This window comes from Chelonia mydas, chromosome 5 (genome assembly GCF_015237465.2).
Source record: "Chelonia mydas isolate rCheMyd1 chromosome 5, rCheMyd1.pri.v2, whole genome shotgun sequence".
Taxonomy (NCBI): Eukaryota; Metazoa; Chordata; order Testudines; family Cheloniidae; genus Chelonia; species Chelonia mydas.
In genome coordinates, this window is record NC_051245.2 from 123,919,345 (window position 1) to 123,943,893 (window position 24,549).

The window sequence follows — 24,549 nt, forward strand, 5'->3', positions numbered from 1 at the left end:
ACTGGACTACAGGTATTGAAGGGTATGTGCTGTTTAGGAAAGACAGAAATAAAGGTAAATGTGGTGGAGTAGCATTGTATATCAATGATGAGGTAGAATGTAAAGAAATAAGAAGCGATGGAATGGATAAGACAGAGTCCGTCTGGGCAAAAATTCCCGTCTGGGGAAGAAAGCTACTAGAGCTTCCCCTGGGATAGTGCTTGGGGTGTGCTATAGACCACCGGCATCCGATCTGGATATGGATAGAGCTCTCTTTAATGTTTTTAATGAAGTAAATACTAATGTAAACTGCGTGATCATGGGAGACTTTAATTTCCCAGATATAGACTGGAGGACGAGTGCTAGTAATAATAATAATAGGGCTCAGATTTTCCTAGATGCGATAGCTGATGGATTCCTTCATCAAGTAGTTGCTGAACCGACTACAGGGGATGCCATTTTAGATTTGATTTTGGTGAGTAGTGAGGACCTCATAGAAGAAATGGTTGTAGGGGACAATCTTGGTTCAAGTGATCATGAGCTAATTCAGTTCAAACTGAACGGAAGGATTAACAAAAATAAATCTGCAACTAGGGTTTTTGATTTCAAAAGGGCTGACTTTCAAAAATTAAAGAAATTAGTTAGGGAAGTGGATTGGACTGAAGAACTTATGGATCTAAAGGCAGAGGAGGCCTGGGATTACTTTAAATCAAAGCGGCAGAAATTATCGGAAGCCTGTATCCCAAGAAAGGGGAAAAAATTCAAAGGCAGGAGTTGTGGACCAAGCTGGATGAGCAAGCATCTCAGAGAGGTGATTAAGAAAAAGCTGAAAGCATACAGGGAGTGGAAGATGGGAGGGATCAGCAAGGAAAGCTACCTTATTGAGGTCAGAACATGTAGGGATAAAGTGAGACAGGCTAAAAGTCAAGTAGAGTTGGACCTTGCAAAGGGAATGAAAACCAATAGTAAAATGTTCTATAGCCATATAAATAAGAAGAAAACAAAGAAAGAAGAAGTGGGACCGCTAAACATTGAGGATGGAGTGGAGGTCAAGGATAATCTAGGCATGGCCCAATATCTAAACAAATACTTTGCCTCAGTCTTTAATAAGGCTAAAGAGGATCTTAGGGATAATGGTAGCATGACAAATGGGAATGAGGATATGGAGGTAGATATTACCATATCCGAGGTAGAAGTGAAACTCGAACAGCTTAATGGGACTAAATCGGGGGGCCCAGATAATCTTCATCCAAGAATATTAAAGGAATTGGCACATGAAATTGCAAGCCCATTACCAAGAATTTTTAATGAATCTGTAAACTCAGGGGTTGTACCGTATGATTGGAGAATTGCAAACATAGTTCCTATTTTTAAGAAAGGAAAAAAAAGTGATCCGGGTAACTACAGGCCTGTTAGTTTGACATCTGTAGTATGCAAGGTCTTGGAAAAAATTTTGAAGGAGAAAGTAGTTAAGGACATTGAGGTCAGTGGTAAATGGGACAAAATACAACATGGTTTTACAAAAGGTAGATCATGCCAAACCAACCTGATCTCCTTCTTTGAGGAAGTAACAGATTTTTTTAGACAAAGGAAACGCAATGGATCTAATTTACCTAGATTTCAGTAAGGCGTTTGATACCGTGCCACATGGGGAATTATTAGTTAAATTGGAAAAGATGGGGATCAATATGAAAATTGAAAGGTGGATAAGGAATTGGTTAACAGGGAGACTACACTGGGTCCTACTGAAAGGCAAACTGTCAAGCTGGAGGGAGGTTACCAGTGGAGTTCCTTAGGGATCAGTTTTGGGACCAATCTTATTTAATCTTTGTATTACTGACCTTGGCACAAAAAGTGGGAGTGTGCTAATAAAGTTTGCGGATGATACAAAGCTGGGAGGTATTGCCAATTTAGAGAAGGACCGGGAAATGATACAGGAAGATTTGGATGACCTTGTAAACTGGAGTAATAGTAACAGGATGAAATTTAATAGTGAGAAGTGTAAGGTTATGCATTTAGGGATTAATAACAAGAATTTTAGTTATAAGCTGGGGACGCATCAATTAGAAGTAACGGAGGAGGAGAAGGACCTTGGAGTATCGGTTGATCATAGGATGACTATGAGCCGTCAATATGATATGGCCGTGAAAAAAGCTAATGCGGTCTTGGGATGCATCAGGCGAGGTATTTCCAGTAGAGATAAGGAGGTTTTACTACCGTTATACAAGGCACTGGTGAGACCTCACCTGGAATACTGTGTGCAGTTCTGGTCTCCCATGTTTAAGAAGGATGAATTCAAACTGGAACAGGTACGGAGAAGGGCTACGAGGATGATCCGAGGAATGGAAAACCTGTCTTATGAAAGGAGACTCAAGGAGCTTGGCTTGTTTAGCCTAAACTAAAAGAAGGTTGAGGGGAGATATGATTGCTCTCTATAAATATATCAGAGGGATAAATACCGGAGAGGGAGAGGAATTATTTAAGCTCAGTACCAATGTGGAAACAAGAACAAATGGATATAAACTGGTCATTGGGAAGTTTAGACTAGAAATTAGACGAAGGTTTCTAACCATCAGAGGAGTGAAGTTTTGGAATAGCCTTTCAAGGGAAGCAGTGGGGGCAAAAGACCTATCTGGCTTTAAGATTAAACTGGATAAGTTTATGGAAGAGATGGTATGATGGGATAACATGATTTTGGTAATTAATTGATCTTTAAATATTCATAATAAATAGGCCCAATGGCCTGTGATGGGATGTTAGATGGGGTGGGACCTGAGTTACTACAGAAAATTCTTTCCTGGGTATCTGGCTGGTGAATCTTGCCCATATGCTCAGGGTTTAGCTGATCGCCATATTTGGGGTCAGAAAGGAATTTTCCTCCAGGGCAGATTGGAAGAGGCCCTGGAGGTTTTTCGCCTTCCTCTGTAGCATGGGGCACGGGTCACTTGCTGGAGGATTCTCTGCTCCTTGAAGTCTTTAAACCACGATTTGAGGACTTCAGTAGCTCAGACATAGGTGAGAGGTTTATCGCAGGAATAGGTGGGTGAGATTCTGTGGCCTGCGTTGTGCAGGAGGTTGGACTAGATGATCATAATGGTCCCTTCTGACCTTAGTATCTATGAATCTAAGTAGAAAAATCAGTTCTAAGAAGAATAAACTTGTCCTTAAAATCTACAGCAATAGTTGGTATTTTATACTTATTTGTTATTTAATGTACTGAATTTGGTTAAAATTTGGTTCTCCCTGATATTGTGTCCTCCAGTTTTATGCAAAGCAGTTTTCCTTGGTTACATTTTACTCATAATGTTTTAAACCAGTTTGTAAAAAAACAGGACATTAATTTATAGTTTGTTTTAGGGCCTCTCCCTTCACACGTTTCTTAAACTACAAGTAATCAAAAATGCAGTTTTCCTTAAACGCCCCTCCCCCCTTTTTTTTTAAGTTGCATTTTCCCAACGAAGTTACAATCCTCTACCATAGTCAGTTTCAGTGCTCTGATAGACTTGCCATCATTCATAGGAATCAGGCCTGACTTGTCTCAAGAGATCTCTATTAGTCACTCATGCAAGTTTCAAATAATTACATGTAACATACTTACGGTTTTGGTTCTAGATGCGAGATCTCCAACCCTGGAATACGATAGCCTTCATCCCAGGTTGAGTTTGTCTGAGGATCGTCTTACAGTAAGCTGCAGCTGGAGGAGGAAATTTTACCCTTCTAGCCCCCAGAGATTTGATAAGTTATGGCAAGTCTTGAGCAAAGATGCCTTCTTCTCTGGGAGCCATTACTGGGAAGTGGACGTGCTTCATGCTGGACGAGGATGGTGGGTTGGAGCAGCGTTCCCTTCCATCAAGAGACATGGAGACTCCGAAACTTGTCGACTAGGGTGGAACAGAGCATCCTGGTGTATAAAAAGGTTTGACCTTGAATATTGGGCATTTCACAAAGGAGAGAGGACCCTGATCCTAACACATGACGATCCCGAACGAATTGGTGTTTTCCTGGATTATGAGGCTGGCATCCTCTCGTTCTATAATGTAACGGATGGTATGGCCCACCTGCATACGTTCCGCTGCAAGTTCACAGAGCCTCTTTACCCAGCACTTAGGCTATGGGAAGGTGCAATAACAATCTGCAAACTGACTTAGGAAGTGATGAGACAAAGAAATGGAGCCTGCTTTTCAATTATTTGTGTGTAAAACTACTTTAAAAGGAGTTATAAATTAATTCTCCCAGATTACAGCAACCATGCTGTAAGGCTTTAAAGGGTGTAGCTACAGGTATATTTCTGACTCAGTATTGATCACTAAAATGTGATTCTCAGTACCCAGTTTAAATACTCAGGTCTTTGTCAAATCAAATACCCCAGAAGGTACTATTATAGATGGGTGATTTTTACATGATTGTATTTTCAAAGTGCTCTTCTGCCATTTATGAATGGCATCAGGTTATGGAATTGTAGGAATCCTCCTCAGGGTGTATAAAAGACTAAAGCAATTTTACACTGTATTTTTGTAGTGGATTGTGGCTTACAAAATAGAACACTGTCCTATTTTAAATTACATGATAGCTATCATAATTTATGCAACTGACATTTTAGCAGTCCATTTTATTAAACTACTACCCTACCTCCAGCTGGCTGGAGAGATTACCATCTTGCCATAAGTATTACTCTGAGCTTGGTTTACGTAAGATACAACTTTTAGTTTAATTTTGTTATTTGTCTGAATTTGGAGAACAGATCCAGTAACCGAAATAGCTCATGGTAAAAAGCTTCCAAGAACAATCGAAGGATTGCCTTCACTGTTGCCTAAAACTCATTTCAGATTTTCCTGGAGTAAGGGCTTCTATATCTACACTAACTAGTGTTGTTCAGCTCCAGTAACTAGACCTTGAATTGAGCTGATTTAAGTAGTACAGCACACTTGCCACTGGGGGAAGCCTGTCCTACTGTTTTACAGTCAAACTTTCTGTAGATGCACTCCTCCAGAAATGCGCACTGCAGCAGTTCTGAAGGTGGCCACCCTTCACCCATATACTAGCAGGGTATTGTGAGAGGAAGCACTGTGATGCTGTACAGCTCCCATTTGGAAGTCGGAGGCATGTAGAAAAGGACCATCTCCACCTTAGATTCTAGCTGCATTGTCACTTCCACTGTAGAGCTTATGGAGCTGGGAGATATTACTTTAATTTCTCTCTAGCTTTCTAATTTCAAAGGCACTCAATTATTGCTGCTTAATGAGGACAGTGTTTTAACACACTCACATGCAAGTGGGTTGTTATGCACACCCAACTTTACAAATACAGTGACTTTGAGAGCAACAGTCATAAGAGTGGTGGCTTGTTCTTTTCCCAAATCCATAATACTTAAACTTCAGAATGATTTCTTAGATTATATCCACAAAAGTCCTTTTTCTAGTGTAGACCCAGCTGTAGCGCTTTAACTACTGTATTCGCTAACCTTGTGAGAGCACAGGCCTAGCAATGCCAGAGGCACACCTACAATAATGTGCTCATCTGTATTGTGGTGCATGGGATATTAAGAAAAATGCAAGGGCTAGGTCTCCTTGTTAAAATGAAATGGCAAAGTAGCAACTTTTGTTTGACAAACTTGATTTATTTTTGTTTTAAGTTTTCAATAAAAATGTTTATTTTAACAATCATTTAGCATCATCTTCTACTAAGGCAAGCATACTGAATCAACTGAAGCTCACAATCATGATTCATACAATTTAAGCAAGAAGCTGAATGAAACAACCTCTTCCCATCTTAAATGTATAGTCTCCTGGCACTGCAGTAGTACGTTTAAGATAAACATTAAGCAGCCCACAGCTCTGCTTATATTGTCAGGGTGTCCAAGATACCTAAAGTCATAGGAGGTAGAAAATTCCATCAACATCATTGATAAAAATGACTTTATCAATTCTAATAAGGTATTTCTCCAGTTATTAAGATAATTGAAGAGTGTATTAGCTGCAGCCCATAGCTGCCATTTCTTCTAGCCTATAACCCTGCATGCAGGAGCGAAGCAGCAGCAATCAGTTGGCAAGGAGCAAGGGCTGCTGTAGCAGGAGGCTGCAATTCTCACTGTAAAGGAGATGATGGGGAGGAAAGGTAGCCGGGAGACACAAATGAGTTGTCACAGTGGAGCAGAAATGCTGTACGTAATCCAGTCTCTAGCATCAGATGATTGAAAGGTGTTTACAAAAAAAAGAAAGGTCACTGGGAATATTTACTGCATAATTGTCTAATGAGACATGTTTCTGCTAGGATAGTTCTACTGAGACTGGTATGTGCATATTGACATCTTAGATCTAGATCATCCCAAAAGGAACCTGTACATGCTGTTCACTGAAATAAACCCACACACTCATCTTCTCACCCAAATAACCATTACTGCGAGATCATAACAATAAGCAGTATACAAGACATTTCTGAACAGGATCTTTGGTGATGTTGAAGATTACATCCTTTTTTAGCACAATATTACACAACTTCTAATAAAACTGGGTTCATAATTTCATGTAAGTTTACAGCAAATATCTTTTTGCCAAAATGACATAGAAATTCTGTTCAGATTCTCATACCTAAATCCCTTCATTTCTAACATACCATGCTATTAATTCCGAAGAGTATGGCTTCAGTACTGTACTGCACAGCATGTTATGAACAATACAGAAGTGAATGTTTACATTTAGCATTTCACTTTTTTAACATGATTTTCTATTGCATCCTCAGTGATTGTTTCATCTTCTTCAATGTTTATTTTGACCTTTTTGCCAACTAGATCAAAAATTTCTTCTGGGAGGTATCCTTTAGGTTCTCCCACCTTCACTGTGAGCATAGCAAGAGTCAGCACCGTACCTTCAGGGATAGTCACTTTTGCCACCACGGACTTTCCCAGCTACAGAAATATCAACAGAAGAGGGTTAGTATATTGAGCCAAGTGCATTCTAATTCATAAAGTACCAAGGACAAGTGAAAGAGATGGAAAATGAGGTCTTTTTCTTACCAGCTACAAAGAAAACTCACTGACTTTCCTCTCCCATGTCTGCTCTACTTTCAAATGCACTCATTTCAAATCAGTTTAGCAAAGATGTCTTAGTATGGAAATCTTCACTGTAAATACAACTCAATGCCACATTGTATTGAGGGCACACGTGTCACCCAAATGCTTTCTAGAATCAGGGGTGTGAATGACTGGGGTTCTTCTAGTTACAGTGAAGAAAGCCTGCTACCTTCCCCCAGACTGGTCAGGTTACTAGAAGAGAAGAAGTCTATGGATGCCTACGGCTCAAGCCTGACTCTACCAGAGGGCACTGTAGCCAACCTTTGGTTAACTGGAGCTGCACTGTACTTACCCACCTTGGCAAGATTATCAGTAGAAATATTTATATGCTGACAAAACTAATGAATGAATTATACACAGTAGTAAGTCTGTGCTAACAAACAAACTCTGGAGCATTAGCAGTGTCTACACATGAATGCTGTTGCTGCTATCAGCAGCAAAAGAGTTTGGGATGGGGATGCAGAAGGAGCAATATTAATGGGAGTAGAAGAGGATCTGCAGTTAAGTTTGCAAGTAACTTCTCCTACATACTAAACAAAGAACAAGTAGTTGTCAGTCTAGTTGACCTTTAGCTACATGTGAATTCAAAAGGAAAGTTACCTTTTCATTACAGGCCATTTCACAGGGCAAGAGCTGTTTGACTGGAGACCCCATTGCCTTTTCCACCAGGCGGATCGTTCTCACCAGTTCTGCCAGTTCATTCGGCTCCAGGGATGCCTGGTGATCACTTCCTTTCCATGTTTTGTCCAAAGTCACATGGCGTTCCAGTACTTTAGCACCCATAGCAACTGCTGCTACTGAAATGGCTATGCCAGTCTCATGTCCAGAATAGCCAATGGGGATATCGGGAAAAGCTGACTGATACGCCTTGAATTACAACAAAGTTGATCTGAATTATAAGGATATCAATTTCAGAGTCACAGAGAGCAAATGTAACAATCACTGTAAGTGAATATACAGACAACTAGTGTCATAAAACAAATGATTGGCTGTTTAACAGGTAAATCCTGTTTCAATTAACATGAACTAGCCGCACTGCACTACTGACTAGCCTGATTTTGTTTAAGGGGTTCACTGGGACAACCAGCATGAGTAAGGAAGGGTTGGCTCATTGTACCTTAAAACTTCTCTGGTGTTTTTCCTAGTTAAGTTGTATCCGTCAGCACCTAAACGCCAAACGTAGTGGGTTACACTAACAATGTGTGTCTCTGTTCCCATCCAAGAGTCAACTGGACAGAACCAATTTAAAAAGTGCTTATATATGCACGAGTAGTCTCACTGAAAACAATGCAACTACTCACGTGCATTTCGTTAAGCATGTGCTTAAATATTTTCAACAGTTTTGCAAACATTTGTTTTCTTACCGCAGTATCCTTAGTAATCACAAATGTCCATGTGCCTACTACCAACAGGAACATACTACCTCAGGGCACAGATGCATTTTAGTCACATTCTTGCTTTTCATTGGAAATATTAATTAAAAGTTTTCTGACCTGACCTACTATCTAGGTTCTTAGTGTCTAATTGCCTACACATTTTTGTTTTATGCCACGATAGAGTGCAGGCACAAGATAATATTTCCATGCATATTTCACACCCAGCACCGTTTAAGTGTGCATGTATTGACTGATAATAAATCAATCAAGTTTCTTGATGCCACATTCTGCCAGTCAGGGCTCCAGCAGAAGCTTTCACTTTGATCCTTAGGGGAACTAGAAAAACATGATATTTTCTGCCCTCTCAGCAGCAAATACCAGCATCACCAAGATCTAGGAATCTAAGTAAAAGTGCATTATTTCATCTGTGCCCTGCCTTCCCTATACGCTGTACATTACATATGATTCACTGACCGTTATCACATGGAGATTGACATCTTCAGGCTGAAGAGGGTAAGCACTAGTGCACTGGAGAATGCAGAAGTTGGGATTGATCGGTTTCACAAGCTGATAAACCTTGTGCATTGTGTCCATTGACTGCATCCCACTGGAAATTACTATTGGGCGACCTAGCCGGTAAAACAAATGGTCATTTTTCTCCCAAGGCTTCATGACTTAGGGCTAATCTATATATGAAAGTTGCACTGGTTTAACATAAGATGTGAATTTAAACAGATTTGGTTATACTGGCGCAAAATGTTGACTACTACTATTTCAGTGCAAGAGTGGCTTATTTTGACATAGCTGAAACTTGTTCCAAACTGATTTAAGCTAAAGCAATATAAGGCTGGTTAAACTAAACTAAGTGTGTCCACACAGCCTTTTGTACCAGTTTAACTAAATCAGTTTAAAAAAAAAAAAAATCACACCTTTAGTTAAACCAGTGCAACTGTGTGTGTAGAGAATCCCTTAGATGTCAGAGCTACTGGATTACCGCACCTAAGCATTTATCAAGAATTTCATTTTGCTGTCTGAAATTAGTTAAACTAGAAAGAATGTTATGCCAGCAGCAAAAACACCATGTCTGTTGTTCACTTAACCTAAAATACACTGCAAGCAATTGCATTCTATTTAAAGATGCATGACATTAAGTTTGCCTGATTGCTAAAACTGATGCTGTGACAGGTTGAGGGTATGTCTGTGTTAAATTGCTAACCCCATTTTGTTTCATGGGCTCTAAGCCGAGAGGGGAGAGAGCAGGGAGGCAGCTGGAACCCAGAACGCTCCTAGCTGAAGGACATGGGAAAAAGAGGAACAGAGACTGTTTTAAAACAAGGGAGCTTCTCTAAGAAAGGGGCCAGACCACAGAGACATACAAGATGACTAGGCTAAGGAGGCAGGACAAGCTGACTAGCCTATGGATGCTGATCACACCCAGGACTCATAGAATGGGTGAAATCGGGGAGGAGGAGCACTGCATTTAGGACTGTTTATTTTCTAAAGATCTATATCTCTCTACTGTACTTTGTTAAGAGTAAATTGTGTGTGATTAAGAAATCCCGTTGCTATGTCTGTGTTCCTTGCTTTCCTGCCATGCTGTCACTGAAGGGGTAAATAAAGCTCAGAGTGCCCACAGAGCGGTGGAGCTTGGATGGAACATGTACAAGCAACTGGGGGCTTGGGAGAGCTAGGTCACTGGTTTTGTGGTCTAAAGTGGCTGGACTGCAGGGAACCACTGCCCAAGAAGGATGTTAGATATGCACTCTACACCCTGGGAGTGTGCCTGAGAAACCCAGAGCTAGAACCAGGGGCTTAGACGTATGTGGGCTCCAGCAGCTGGCTTCATGCACAACAGACTGGTGGTCCATTTAGAGAGAGAGCTTGGGCCAGGCTGTAACAGACGATATTTAAAGGAATTCACAAGGAGACATAATTTGAAACTGAGAAATTACTGAAACTGTCTCAAGTGGGAGGGAAATGGTTGGGACCTAATATACTGGGACTCAGTGATGGTTAATAAAAAAGTCAAAAATAAAACCATTCACCTTTCTTTGCTGTTTTTTCCAAATATGGAAAATTGTTTGTATCCCCTGATCCTACTTTAAAAAATGGAACATCCAGTTCATGCAGAAACTCGACCGCCATCTATGAAAAGAGAACACTTTTTTTTAATTCCTAAAATTACCAGTCCCCCTCCTACTCAACATCAACAAAGAATCACCCACAGTGGATAACTAAGCCCTTCTTTTCCATAAGAAAGACTAGGTAATTGTAACAAAAGTACTTGATATTCAAGGCTATGCACACACATACTCCAATGAAAACGTATCCCTATAGTATCAATCACACCACTTTCCACTCCCGGATCAGGGACAACATATTGAATGCATGGGGCCAAATTCTGCAGACTAACACCCTGTGAAATCCCAAACAGCACTGAATTTGGCCCAAGAAGTTTAGTCTAGCAAGATTAAGTATAGTGTCTACAATATGACTAAATTTACTGGCCAGGAAAGGTGCTGGATAGATAGAGCTAGAGACTGATATCGGCTGTCCATGAATTGCTTTGAGATCCTTGGGGCTATATCAAAGTATCCATGTTGCTATCCACAGAATGAGCAGCAAGAGCACTAGCTTCATCACATCAATTTGCCAATGTGCCTCCACCATGAACTGAAGGTCCCACCTCTAGGCATCAGAGAGTAGTGCAGCTTCCAGGTGTTTTAAATCTTTGGCCTCTCTCAAGTGACATTAATCAGATTCAGCTGAGCTGGTGATTTTTGCTTCAGGTGGTAGTGTAGCCATGATATAGGAGAGGTAGGGGAGGTAGTATCTTTTGTTGGTGAGAGAGACAAGCTTTTGAGCTTACACAGAGCTCTTCTTCAGGTCTGGGAAAGGCACTCAATGTGTCACAGCTAAATACAAGGTGGAACTATTTTTTTAGCATATGTAGTTAATGTATTGTAAGAGACTGTTAAGGTGAAGTGACCAGTTAACACTTCCACAGTCAAAGAAGAGTTACTGGGTTACAAGTTGTGGTAATAATAAAGACACTGGATTTATGACTTAAGTCCATGATTTTTAGTGTCTAGCAAAATTATGAATTTAAGCTCTTAGGCATGTCTTTTGAAGGTATTAGGCAGGTTCCCTTTAAGGATGAGGCCTGAGAGGTCAGAATGGAGTGATCACTTTGTGAAAAGTGTTCACCCAGAGGTAATATGGTGTTTTTGACTTATTTTTCTGTGTGAGTTCATTGTAGAGCATAGTGATTGTCTGGTTTCACCCACATAGTTCTTACTGGGGCATTTAGTGCACTAGATGAGATATACCACATGTTGTGATAGGCATGCATAGGTCCCAAGGATTTTGAATGGTGTGCTGTGGGGGTATTGATCATCATAGCGGTGGACGTATGTCTACAAGTTTTGCATCTGTTGTTATGGAGAGGGTCTGGGTGCCTCTTTGAGTTGATGCACCTTGGTCTATGGGGAGCTTGCTGGTGATTTTTGTGATGTGGACCTTTGTCCACTAGGAATGGACTAAGATCAACTCATTTCACTCATCAAATGGTAACAACTTTCAGCCAGTTATCAGCCTGGGCTGGATTTGAATCAATGACCCCAAAGGTGAAAGGTATCACCAACCTTCTGAAACAGTGATCAACTCCTCTCTTAAGACTTTGTTTTCTGGAGGCCCAGATGTAAATTACCAGTGGATACTTTTCTTTATAGAATGCTTTCATTCTAAAGAGAAGGGATCCCCCCCCCCCCCGCCATTTTTTAAAATAAAGAAGTCAGAATAGAAAATGTTACAAGTCTCTAAACTATTGAGAGGTTCTATAATTGTATATTTAAGAGCTGTTTATTCAGTAGTTAGAGGATAGCAAGAGAAAAAATTATTCCTATTATGGGAAAAATTACTTCAGAACTGTTAAGTGGCATCTGGAAAAAATGTTACCACCCTAAATAGGAAGCCAAAAGACACTATTTTATAAATGCAACTAAAAAGATACATATAAAGCTGCACCAGAACATGTGAAATATTAACAGCTTTTCAAAATGTTATACTCAACCCTCTTCTAAAAACTTATGTGCTGCAGACAAAATAATTCAGGTATTATCAGAGATCATGCAATGACTGCCATTACAATTGTAATTGGCCTCTAAGTAGAGGAGTCATCTGGAGGAATTAAAAAAAAAAACCATTATCAGCAGAGCTGTTACAAAACTCCTCCACACTTGCTCTGTTTTGGGAAGACATTAGAATAGCTACACAACTTTGTCAATGCTGGAAAGGACAGAAAATTCTGCAACTCATTCATTGTAGTTATGGGGTTTATTTAGAGGCTAAGGCCCGGATCTCCAAAGGTATTTAGTCACCAAACTTGCATTGAAGTTAACAGGAGTTAAGTGCCTAAATATCTTTCAGGATCTGGGTCTAGGATTTATGCCAGAAAGAGGAAAAACAAAAGCAACTATGATCTATTCTAATTTGCCCCACCTCTATGATGCTAAATCAAATTTCTTGTGCTTACGCTGTTGTAGCTCTTCATAATTATTTGAACTAAATAAACAAATTAGATTTGTGGCTTGGGGAAGATTACACAAAATAGAGATATGGAGCCCAACCCTTCTTAAGCATAACAGCTATTTTCTAACTCTATGCTAATTTTCTAAAAATATATGTTCTAGGAATTATTTTGGGGAAATTCTGTGGCCTGTGTTACTCAGGAAGTCAGATTAGATGATCAGAATGGTCCCTTCTGGCCTTGGAATCTATGAATCATTTCTTATGAAAAGTTGGCAAGTCGTATGGGAGAGATTCAAGGAATAGGAAATAACCCTGAATGACGCACACGGTGCACACAGGGTGGTTCACTGGGACTCTGTTTTATCTTCACTACAAATTGGAACAGAGTAAATAAAGGAGTCACTCACTTCCTTTATATTTACTTTACATTAATCAATCTCTTCCTCGTATCATTAACAACTTAACTCTACATCTTCTATAGCACAAAATTCCATTTAGTTATGTTCAGTTTATATTACAAATTGAAAAATATTTCACTGCATGAAGCATTTACAGTCAAAACAATAGTCACTATGACAGCTGCAGGCAGCTCCTTAGACAAATACATTATGCATTTGTGCCTTTTTGGGTCAATATTGTCAAATAAATTAGGAGGGCTGCCTCAGTCACAAGATAGCAGCATCCAAAGTAAAAAAGAATTTATCCTGGAAGGTGCTAAGCAACTTCAGCTAGCCATTGGGAGATGGAAGGGGCTTGGCACTTCATGATAAGTGTTTCGCACTTTGTAGATCAAACACCAAATAATGAAGGGCGGGGTTTTCAAAAGTGTCTCTTTGAAAATCCCACTTTAAGATCCCAGATGTAAGAGCACATGGGGGGATTGTTGGGTTTTATTTGTTAATGTAAAAGTTCATTATCCATTATTTAGCAAGCCTCCCTGACTTTGAAGGCAGCATGAAGTGACCCACAACAGTATTTTTGCTCATCTGTTTCTAGGCCAAAATTGAAAAGCAAAGTTTATCAGGCACTTCAGCTGAAACACACTGAAAATGAGACTATACCTGTTGAATTTTCCAGTTAACAGACTTCAGCTATACCTCATGTTCAAAGGATTATCTGTTAACATCAAGATTATGTGCATAACTGAACTCAGCAACTACAACAGTTGAGGATTACAGAGGGCTTTTTTATTTCTTTAGACACACACACACCTTTGATGGAAGCAGCAGAATTATAGGCTTCATGGAGAAAATGTGTTTATAGGAGAGGACTTGAAGGCAGAGTGGGTAAGAGACTGTCAGACAGGATCAGGGTGTTTCGGGAAGAGGGAGTTGGATGGAAGGATTCCTGACCAAAGAGTAGGAAAAGAGAACAAAAGGGACCATTAGTTTTGTGGTTTGGGTCATGCAAAGGGGGTATGGTGGGTAGCAAACAGACAAAAGTACAAAATAGCAGCAGCAGGGGTGGGGCTGAGAAAGGCCTTGACAGGAAAGGAATTTGATGCAAAGTGAAGGCTGAAGGAACCTGAAAGGAGGAGTGGACCATAGACAGGGTAACATGTAATTTGGGAGAGTTGCCAAACTCTTTTGTAACGAGGTTTAAACTGATAAAGATCAAGTTATTCAGAATTCTGGCTGAGACCTTTTCTTTAACTTGCTCCATTGTGTGTTGGCACTTCAGCATATGAGAAAATGTATTTGGGGGACATTGGGTAGGAAACATATGCAACTGTAACTGGGGGCTAGTCTACACTGGCAACAGTAAAGCGCTGCCGTGGCAGCACTTTAATGTGGCTTGTAGTCATGGCAGAGTGCTGGGAGAGAGCTCTCCCAGCGCTCTAAAAAACCGACCTCCATGAGAGACACGGCTCCCAGCACTGGTGCACTATTTACACAGGTGCTTTACAGTGCTGAAACTTGCTGCACTCAGAGGGATGTTTTTTCACACTCCTGAGCGAGAAAGTTGCAGCACTGTAAAGTGCCAGTGTAGACAAGCCCTGACGCACAATGGGACTGATTTAGGACAAAGTTGTACACTGGCTCTAATTTTCATTTGTTTTGTAGTTTAGAGTCCAAACAGACCCTTGATGTTAGTTTAACATACAAATCACACAATACTACAACTGTATTAATGCAAGAATTGCATTTTCCTCTCTGTCTCACTATAGCTCATGTACCTCATCCATGCCAGAGGCTGTGAAGTAGATGCCTATCTCCTTTGCATACTTTTGCAGCTCTCGATATTGGTCATGACTGAACTCCAGGTGGCGCTTGTGCTCTCCATAAGTCTTTCCCCAGGAGTGTTTGGAGGTATAGGGCCTCTCCAGGGCTTTTTTGTTAAATTTGTGCTCCAACTCACTCTTCTGGAACTTGGCACAGTCTGCTCCACACTCCTGAAAGACATATCATCTTAGAATCTGCACAGGACAGGTGCCACTAAATCTATAGTTCATAAGTACTACTGAAAAGAAATACACAGAACCAAAGTAACAGTCTGGCTAACATTCTCATTTTGAGACTTATTTTCACGTATAGCAGCGTCTTCTATCTTTGACAGAACTAACGAAAGTAACTGTGTGAGGGTGTCCATAAAAATAATTTAGGATCGTATGCAACAAAGACAAACATTTTTAAAAACCATGTATGTGTACTGTCAGCTAATCACATCAATTACTTCCATATTGAATATCAGCTTTTATATGGAAAACACCGATCCTCTATAGACACCTTACTAAAGAGTGCTATTTGGAAGTTCAGTGAAAATAACAAAATATAAGTCAAAGTTGCAGTGCCAAGTGGACAGCAATCATTCATACACCAAGCATATATAGTATAGGTAGATAGTTCCTTTTCAGTTTCTTATAAGATTTTTACAATCTCTTGCTTTATTAGGTAAAATCTGACACACTTGTTCAGTCCCCAGTCAATTTTTTTTTAAGTTGGGAAAATGGTTCAGATGTTTTCAATTACAGAATCGGGGAAAAAAGCAATTTTTCTATTTAAAAATGCAGCTTAAAAAAAAAAAAACACAGCTCTGGCACCTCAGTGGGAGATGAAGAAACTTAAAATTTGACAGGGACATAGTGCCAAGTGGCAAATGTGCCTTTCATGGATACGATTCAAATCGTAAAAAAAAATCCTCCATTCTTCACAGTTGCACACTGACTTTTATTATACAATAACACTCTGTATGGTACATATGGCTCCATACATGTACTCAGTCATGTGGTGAATGAGGCAGGATCCTGCATAAACAGTATGTGATCATATAGTCAAAGGAGGACCCTGGTAGGTTAATTGGGCCACTTCCTCCTTTCACTTCACTAACTTTAGTGTTCCTGTAACACAGCTTTAGATAAATCTTTTTCAATGTGACACGTCACCAGCTGGGAGAGGACTGCTGTCCTGCCTCTAATCTTGTGGGACACCTAGGCCAGCTCAGAGCTCCATTGTGCCAACCGATGCCCACAGGCTCTCACTGACCTGCACTCCCAGGGCTCCCTGATCTCTGGAGAGGGTATGGGGGAAGGCAGTGATGCTGTTGGGGAGCGGTGCTGAAATTCATTGCTCACAGGGAGCAGTGAATAGGACACCCCATCCCCTTGCAAAGCTTCTGGGGTCGCCTCCACCCCTGAAGCCTGCTCCCCCTCCCCCTAACACCCCTGCTCCCTTATAGACCCTTCAACACAGCATGCCTGCCCCACCCCTACAGCCCCCAGCACCCTAGCTCCTCCCCAAGCACACATACAGAGCCCTTCCCCCAGAGCCCTCACCCCTACAGACCTTTCCCCCCAGCACTCTCCAACCCTCACCCACTCCCCCAGAGCCTCTGCTCCCCACAGACCCCTCGCCCCTACAGACCCCCCCCAGCACCCTCTGCCCCCCACTTACTCCCCCCAGCAACCCTGCTCCCCACAGACCCCTCACCCCTACAGACCCCTCCCCCACACCCTCCGACCCCACCCACTCCCCCAGAGCCCCTGCTCCCCACAGACCCCTTGCCCTTACAGACCCCTCCCCTCAGCTCCCACCGACCCCCAGCAACCCTGCTCCCCACAGACCCCTCGCCCTAGTGCCCTCCGACCCCTACTCACTCCCCCCAGCAACCCTGCTCCCCACAGACCCATCACCCGTACAGACCCCTCCCCCAGCGCCCTCCAACCCCCACCCACTCCCCCAGAGCCTCTGCTCCCCACAGACCCCTCGCCCCTACAGACCCCTCCCCCAGCACCCTCCGACCCCCACCCACTCCTCCAGAGCCCCTGCTCCCCACAGACCCCTCACCTCTACAGACCCCTCCCTCAGCGCCTCCGACCCCCACTCACTCCCCCCAGCAAACCTGCTCCCCACAGACCCTTCGCCCCTACAGATCCCTCCCCCCAGCGCCCACCGACCCCCAGCAACCCTGCTTCCCACAGACCCCTCGCCCTTACAGACCCCTCCACCAGCGCCCTCCGACCCCCACCCACTCCTCCAGAGCCCCTACTCCCCACAGACCCCTCACCCCTACAGACCCCTCTCCCCAGCGCCCTCCGACCCCACCCACTCCCCCAGAGCCCCTGCTCCCCACAGACCCCTCACCCTTACAGATCCCTCCCCCCAGCGCCCACCGACCCCCACTCACTCCCCCCAGCAACCCTGCTCCCCACAGACCCCTCCCCCCAGCGCCCACCGACCCCCCACTCACTCCCCCCAGCAACCCTGCTCCCCACAGACCCCTCGCCCCAGCGCCCACCGACCCCCAGCAACCCTGCTCCCCACAGACACCTCCTCCAAGCGCCCTCCGACCAACACCCACTCCCCCAGAACCCCCTAGACCCCGCCCCCCAGACCTCCCGCAGCCTGCTCCCCACAGAGACCCCGCCCCTTCGCTCCCAGCAGAGCGCGGGTCCCTTCAGCCCCGCCCCGGCTGCGCGCACCTTGACCATGCGGATCATCTGCTTGGCGATGGCGAGGTCCCCCTGGTGGTTCTGGCCGATCTCGGCGATGATGAAGCAGGGCTGGGCCCCCCCGACCCGCCGGCCCGGGCACAGCTCGAACTCCAGCGGCATCGCGGTGCGCGGGCGAGCGAGCGCGAGCCCCAGGAACAACGGCCGCCAACCGCCACTGCCCCCGCCCGGCGCGCCACCGCCAGCAGGGAGCCCAGGCTCCGTCACCCCGGGCCTCAGCCAATCCCCGCAAAGCAACGCTGGCGAAGTCCCACCAATCAAAGCGCCTCATGCGCGCACGGAAGGGTGGGGCTAAGGAAGGTCCGGGTCCGGTTCGGGCGGGTGTGAGCCGCGAGCCCTCTGAGGGGCTGGTTCCCGAGGCAACCCAGCGCCGGGTGCCAGCCGGGGCCTAGCGGGTGCCAGCCCTTGGGAGTGCATTGCACGGTGGTGGGCGGGAGGCCCGCGCGGTCCCGAGAAAAGGTCTCAGGCAGGACTCTGAAGAACCTGATCTTTCTCAGTTCAAACCTGGTTCCGACAGAGTTTGGCAACGTTCCCAAATTACATGTGACCCCGTCTGCGGTCAGCTCCTCCTTTCAGGTTCCTTCACTGTGTGTCAGATTCCTTTCCTGCCAAGGCCTTTCTCAGCCCCGCCCCTGCTGCTGCTTTTGCAGGGATCGGTGCTGGTGTGGGAGTCTTCCCGAGGCGGTTTAATGAACGGGCGGTAGTTGTGGGCGTGGTGGTGGAAATCTGTGAGGGCGTTTAAACCATTTGTCCAGAAAATATCATTGACCTGTCTGAGATATATCATTCATATCCTGGCGTATTTGTCCAGAAATTCTTCTTCGAGGTGGTCCATGAAGAGGTTGGCATATTGGGGGACAAGGGGACCCATGGTTTTGACAAAGTGTTTGTTGTTATTGTTATGGGTGAGGATGAAATGGATGAGGCTGGTGATGTGTTTGGGGTGGATATCGGAGGGTTGTCCGTTATTTTGTAAATATTTGAGGCAGGCAGTTACATTGTCATTGTGAGGGATGTTGGTGTATAGGGATGTGACTTCCATGGTAGCAAGGATTACCCTTCATGCAGCAGTGGATGATTTTTCAAAGCCAGTCTCATGTTTTCCTGGGAGGAGGGAGGCTGACATGATTTTTAATGTTTGCGGTTGACAATATTGACACCACCAGTGAGCCAGGCAATTTAAACACTTAATGCCCCACCCACCCTCCACTTGGTCCCCACTCTTAGCCTCGCCTCCCGTTGTCGAGTTTCTTTGGAGGATGGGGGAGGGAACTATTTGTGCTCAGGCGAGTGACTATTGAAATGGTGTCCTCTAACTCACCAGCCCCACTCCCAGTATGTGTTCAGAGTCCTGGCTGCTTACTTTAGTTACAAAAGGACAACGTTACTACTTTCTCCTGGAAAGGTGATGCAGCTATGGGAGAGCCATCTGGATTCTTTTCTGGCTCACATGTCATAATCAGAATTGTTAGCTAACGGGGACAGAATTGTTAATAAGAGGGGCACGATACAATTATATGAAATAATATGAATGGAAACATTACATTGTATGTGGGAGGGGGGTTTAAAAAAATTCCACATACACACTTCGGTAATTGAACCACTTGCAATCTATCTGCACTTCCTAAAGATATTTGCAGTTAGTTCAAACAAGCTAATAGATGGGGATCTCCTGATACATGGATGGCACACTCCCATACATACCTTTCTACCCAAACATCACACTCCAGTCTTGAAAAAGAATGGTTTAAAACAGATGGGTTGTTGCTGGAACCTAGGACCTTAGAAATATTAGATAAGATTCTTCATATCGTACGTTTCTGAAATTTCAAATATCTTGTCAGTCATGAATAAGGCCCTTTGTTTTCGGTTTGTGTTTTATTTAATTTTTCCCAGGAATTTATCAGAATTTATTATTACAACAACAAAAGTTGCTGAAAATCAGTGCAAAAAGTATTAATAATTGTTCTGGATAAATATCGGGGTTTATTTTGGTGGACAGAAGGACAGATTTTCATTTTTCTTCCCATTTTAGTGTGTCAAATCTTTAAACTTATCTGCTAACAGCTTGAAATGTGTACGTGGTGGGCGTGAGATTCATCAGTACGTTCAGAAGTGCACACACTTCAGAGCTTGCATGCGAGCCTTTTTGTTTATCGCGTGTATCTTCTAGACTAGTACATAGCCTTACTTCAACAGGCAGCTTTGCATATACACACAGACTAATGTATTGTAATACATATATCTCATGCAACGTATTGTATTCTAATAAAACAACTTATTTTTTATATATTTGAATTATACAAAAGTAGGGTGAAAATCAGAAAAAAATGAATAGTACTTTTTGTAAAATCCAGAATTTTTTCGGTAAAAATCGGTTTAAACTGAAAACAAAAGGGTTTAGTCATGAATCAAGTGAAAAATAGCAGTTATACCAGCTCAGCTTTAAGCATCTACTAGATACGTTTTTAAAGACGTCAGCATTTGATCCTATTCACCATAACCCCTTATTGGCAAGACAAATGCAGTAAAAATGATCAAAAACAATAAGCTTACTCTCAAACATCTACCCACTGTGTGGTAGGTTACCTGGCTAGATAGACTGGTCTGTTCTGATACGTCAGTTGCTGCAATATCTATCGGCAATTTGGATCATTTATATTATATTTTTATTTTATTTTTCACAGCTCAGCAGTAGAGTTAAGGCTGCCTGTCCTGCACACAAAGATATGTGTACCACCACTTCAGGTTGGCTTTCTGATATGCTCCCATTGCACAGTGGACTCAGTGCTTACCCATCAGTAAGGCTACGTTTTAGTCATGGGTATTTTTACTAAAAATCACGGGCAGTAAACAAAAATTCACAGCCTGTGACCTGTCCATGACTTCTATTATATACCCCTCGGGAAGTTCGGGGGTGGTGGGGGCACCAAGGGTGCTGGGGGGGGAAGTGGGCAGCAGCATGTGGCCCAGGCCCCCCACTGGAGCTGGGAGGGGGTTGGCAGGGCTGGAAGGCTCCCTACCTGGCTCAGTGCCTCCCCGGAAGTGGCGACATCTTCCACAGCTCCTAGGCAGAGGTGTGGCCAGGCAGCTCTGCATGCTGCCTCTGCCCAGAGCGCCGGCTTTGCAGCTCCCATTGGCTGGGAACCACAGCCAATGGGAGCAGCGGGGGCGGTGCCTGCAGGCGGAGGCAGCACGCAGAGCTGTCTGGCCATGCCTCCACCTAGGAGCTGAGCAGGGGGATGTAGCCGCTTCCGGGGAGTCCCCCAGGTAAGCGCCACCCAGAGCCCACCTCACCCCATCCCATGCCCCGACCCCCTGCCCCGTTCCACACCCAAACTCTGCTGCTGGTGGGGGCAGGCCTGAGATTGCCCAGCAGTGGACGATGCGACTGGCACAGGGGCTGCCTGAGCTGCCCCCAAGCCAGACGCACTGGCCGCTACAGAAGTCACGGAAAGTCACGGAATCTGTGACCTCCGTGACAAACTTGCAGCCTTACTCATTAGTGTGTGTGTGTGTATGTGTGTATATATATGTGTGAGTGTGTGTGTGTGTGTATATATATATATATACACACACACACAAAGTAATTGCAGAATTCCTCCATCTCCTCAGAAAGAGGATGGGGAGAAAGCTCCTTCTGGCTTTTTGTTTTTGCAGCCCTGACCTACCCTCTTCACCTGGGCCTCATTCTCCACTGCCTTGAACTTTGTGTAGTTTTTCCAGCTGGGTGAATTGGGAGGGGAAGGAGTGTAAGGCAACCTAACGTACTGATGGAGCTGGGCCCTGTTCCATTTTACTCTGCTCCTGCATGTCTCAAAGTATTTTAGGTCCAGTAATTCCAGGCTGGGCTCTTTATTTGCAGATTTAGTACCAAATCTCTTTTCTACTGATGTTTGAAGGTTTTATTTCAGAAGCAAAGGTGATGTAAGAAAAATACTCCTCTTCCATGAGGCTTCACCATTCAGAATGTAGCAAGAGAAACATACTAATGTCTAACTTACTTTCCACCGAAAGAATGATGACATTGTGATAGGCATTTGGATTAGTGAGATAAGAAGCTAATTGTTATATATGTACAGCAGGTTTCTAGTCAATACATGTCAGTTATTCAGGTCAGCTGTGTTAAGAGAAATAATGAGCAGTATATTTGCTTTTGTTGGATGTGGTAGTGTTTTACTGGCATTTAATGCATTTTAACGTCAGGAAAAATGAATGTGTCATTGATCACAATGTGCCAATTCAATTAGGGTGGATGTGGATGTGAATTGGCCTCGTCAGCACTGATCCCCCACTCAGTAAGGCAACTCCCATCTTTTCATGTGCTGTGTATTTATACCTGCCTACTGTATTTTCCACTCCATGCCTCTGATGAAGTGGGTTATAGCCCACGAAAGCTTATGCCCAAATAAATTTGTTAGTCTCTAAGGTGCCACAAGGATTCTGCGTTGTTTTTGCTGATACAGACTAACATGGCTACCCCTCTTGAAATCTGTTTTAGGTGTATTAGTGGAGTGTTGGTGAAAAGTGCTGTATTGACAGCTCTGGAGAGACAAGTGCTCTGTGTATCCAGCAACACATTACTTTGAAGCACAACTATCTTTGTGTGAACTCAGGCTTTGTCTACATTGCACTTTCGTCGGTAAAATTTTTGTCGTTCAGGGGTGTGAAAAAAACAAACACACCACCGAACAACAAAAGTTTTACCGACAAAAAGCTACCGGCTTTCTCCTGCCAACAAAGGAGCTCTCTCCTGCTGACAAACTGCGGCTATATTGTGCATCTTTGTAGTGGCACAGCTGTAGCAACACACCTGTGTCACTAAAAGGTGCGTAGTGTAGACATAGCCTTAAGTATTCATAGAGTAAGGTACTAAAAGGAAGGGTGGTAGAATCAGATCCTAACTAAAATTAACAGGGCAAAGTTTATAGTGTGGTTCATCTGGATTTATGTTACCTCTACTTGTTTCTGTTATGTATACAGAATTACTATTCTTTAAAGCAGTGGTTCCCAAACTTTTTACCTCGTGCCCCCCCCCCGCCCGCCCATCCGCACCTTCCCTGCCCTCCGGAGGTGGGGCCAGGAGCAGGGCGATGGCTCTGGGATGGGGTACGCAGACAGGGGTAAGAGGGCTGAGGCTGGGGCCATAGCTGGAGGCAGGGGCAGGAGCCAAGCCTCGGCCAGGGGCTGAGGCCAGCAGCCGGTGCCCCAGGTGCAGGGACAGGGCTGGCAGCTGCGGCCGGAAGCAGAACCCCGGGAGCGGGGCTGGCAGCCAGATCCCCAGGCGTGGGGCAGGCAGCCAGGACCCCGGGAGCGGGGCCAGCAGTTGGAACCATAGGCGTGGGGCAGGCAGCCAGGACCCCGGGAGCAGGGCCGGAGGTCGGAACCACAGGTGTAGGGCCAGCAGCCGGGACCTTGGGCACAGGGCCGACAGCTACGGCTGGGATTGGAGCCCCAGAAGCAGGACCAGCATCCAGGACCCTGGGCATGGGGCCAGCAGCCGGTGCCAGGAGTGGAGCTGTGTGGTGCTCCCTCCCCGACCCCGTGGGGGCTGGTCCAGGCCTACTGTGACCAGACAGCAAGTATGAAAAATCGAGACAGGAGGTTAGGGGTAATAGGTACCTATATAACACACAGCCCCAAATATTGGGACTGTCCCTGTAAAATCGGGACATCTGGTTACTCTACCCGGGTCCCAGCCACGCCCCCCAAGATGTTCCTCCGCGCCTCCCTGTGGGAGCATGCCGCACAGATTGGGGATTTCTGCTTTAAAGAGTAGTGCTGTTGAATATAAAATACACTTTTGTATGTTGATAATGGGGCATAGGTGAGTATGTTGCCCAAATTGTTCAGCCTTCAACAGGCTGCATTATATCAGCAATGTAAAAGGGATCTTGGAGTCTGTTACCTTGAGAACTTTAAAATATACAGGACCAAATTAAGCAGGTGCAACTTCCAATGAAATCAACAGGAGTTGTGCCTACTTAAACCAGAGATGAATTTGGCTTATAGAGGTGGAAGTGGCATAAACGGAGAAACTCTTGCTGTGTAAAGGTTCAGCACCCCAATGTAGCCAACTTTCATGATTTTATTGGGAATATAGGGTGTAAGAATAGGGTAGTAGCCATTTAAATAGTTTGTGAGCCTCACCATTTTTTGCATGTTTTAGAAGCTGCCAGAACCAGCCAGAGCAGCAGTGTGTATATGCAGTGAGACCTTGCATGATGCATACATTCAGTGAACACAGTTATCTGGACCCTGCACTACCTGTGTAATTCCTTTATAGCATGTTCATTATGTAAAGAGCAAAAGACACAACAGTGAATCTTGCAGTATTATTTTTTCAAGGGTTCTCATGAATTTCTTCAATACTGTGTAGTTTTGTTTTTATCCAAAATGTCAGCCCTCTATTCCTACCTGTGGAACTAAAGCCACAATCTATCCCTGAGGATGGCCAAGATGGCTGCCCTGTCCCTTTGACCTTTCAGGGGAAAGCAAAGCTGTTCCCACCAGAGATGGCCTCCATCTCCCATTGTTTTCATTGTAGGGTGGGACCTAGGCTGGCTTCAGGGAACATGGTGGCTTTTTAGTCACCTGTGAGGGCCAGGTAGGGAACAGGAGAATGTGGAGGTGCCAAGAATGAGTTG

The 24,549-nt window shown here is 44.1% G+C and overlaps 2 protein-coding genes across 2 annotated transcripts in view; one reads left to right on the forward strand and one right to left on the reverse strand.

Moving 5' to 3' along the window:
• TRIM14 (tripartite motif containing 14) overlaps positions 1 to 5,642 on the forward strand; it is a 33,085-nt gene extending 27,443 nt beyond the window's left edge. The window contains exon 6 of the mRNA XM_037902210.2: positions 3,592 to 5,642. Coding sequence (XP_037758138.1) covers positions 3,592 to 4,127 — 536 coding nt within the window. The 3' untranslated portion in view covers positions 4,128 to 5,642. The remainder of the gene's footprint in view (positions 1 to 3,591) is intronic.
• Positions 5,576 to 18,135, reverse strand: NANS (N-acetylneuraminate synthase). Its single transcript, XM_007066297.4, has 6 exons — positions 17,873 to 18,135; positions 15,131 to 15,346; positions 10,470 to 10,569; positions 8,899 to 9,053; positions 7,649 to 7,915; positions 5,576 to 6,883 (listed from the first exon to the last, which is right to left on the reverse strand). Exons 1-6 carry the CDS (start codon positions 18,002 to 18,004, stop codon positions 6,674 to 6,676), a joined length of 1,080 nt encoding a protein of 359 aa, XP_007066359.1. The 5' UTR covers positions 18,005 to 18,135; the 3' UTR covers positions 5,576 to 6,673.
• Between the last annotated feature and the right edge of the window lie 6,414 nt (positions 18,136 to 24,549).

Bases quoted from the DNA above. Each gene is read 5' to 3' on its own strand.
- NANS (XM_007066297.4), bottom strand. From the start codon at position 18,004: ATGCCGCTGGAGTTCGAGCTGTGCCCGGGCCGGCGGGTCGGGGGGGCC. The intron at 9,054-10,469 runs GTGAATGGTTTT...TTTACCGGCTAG, and splicing joins GGAAAAAACAGCAAAGAAAG to GTCGCCCAATAGTAATTTCC. The intron at 6,884-7,648 runs GTAACTTTCCTT...ATATTTCTGTAG, and splicing joins AAATGGCCTGTAATGAAAAG to CTGGGAAAGTCCGTGGTGGC.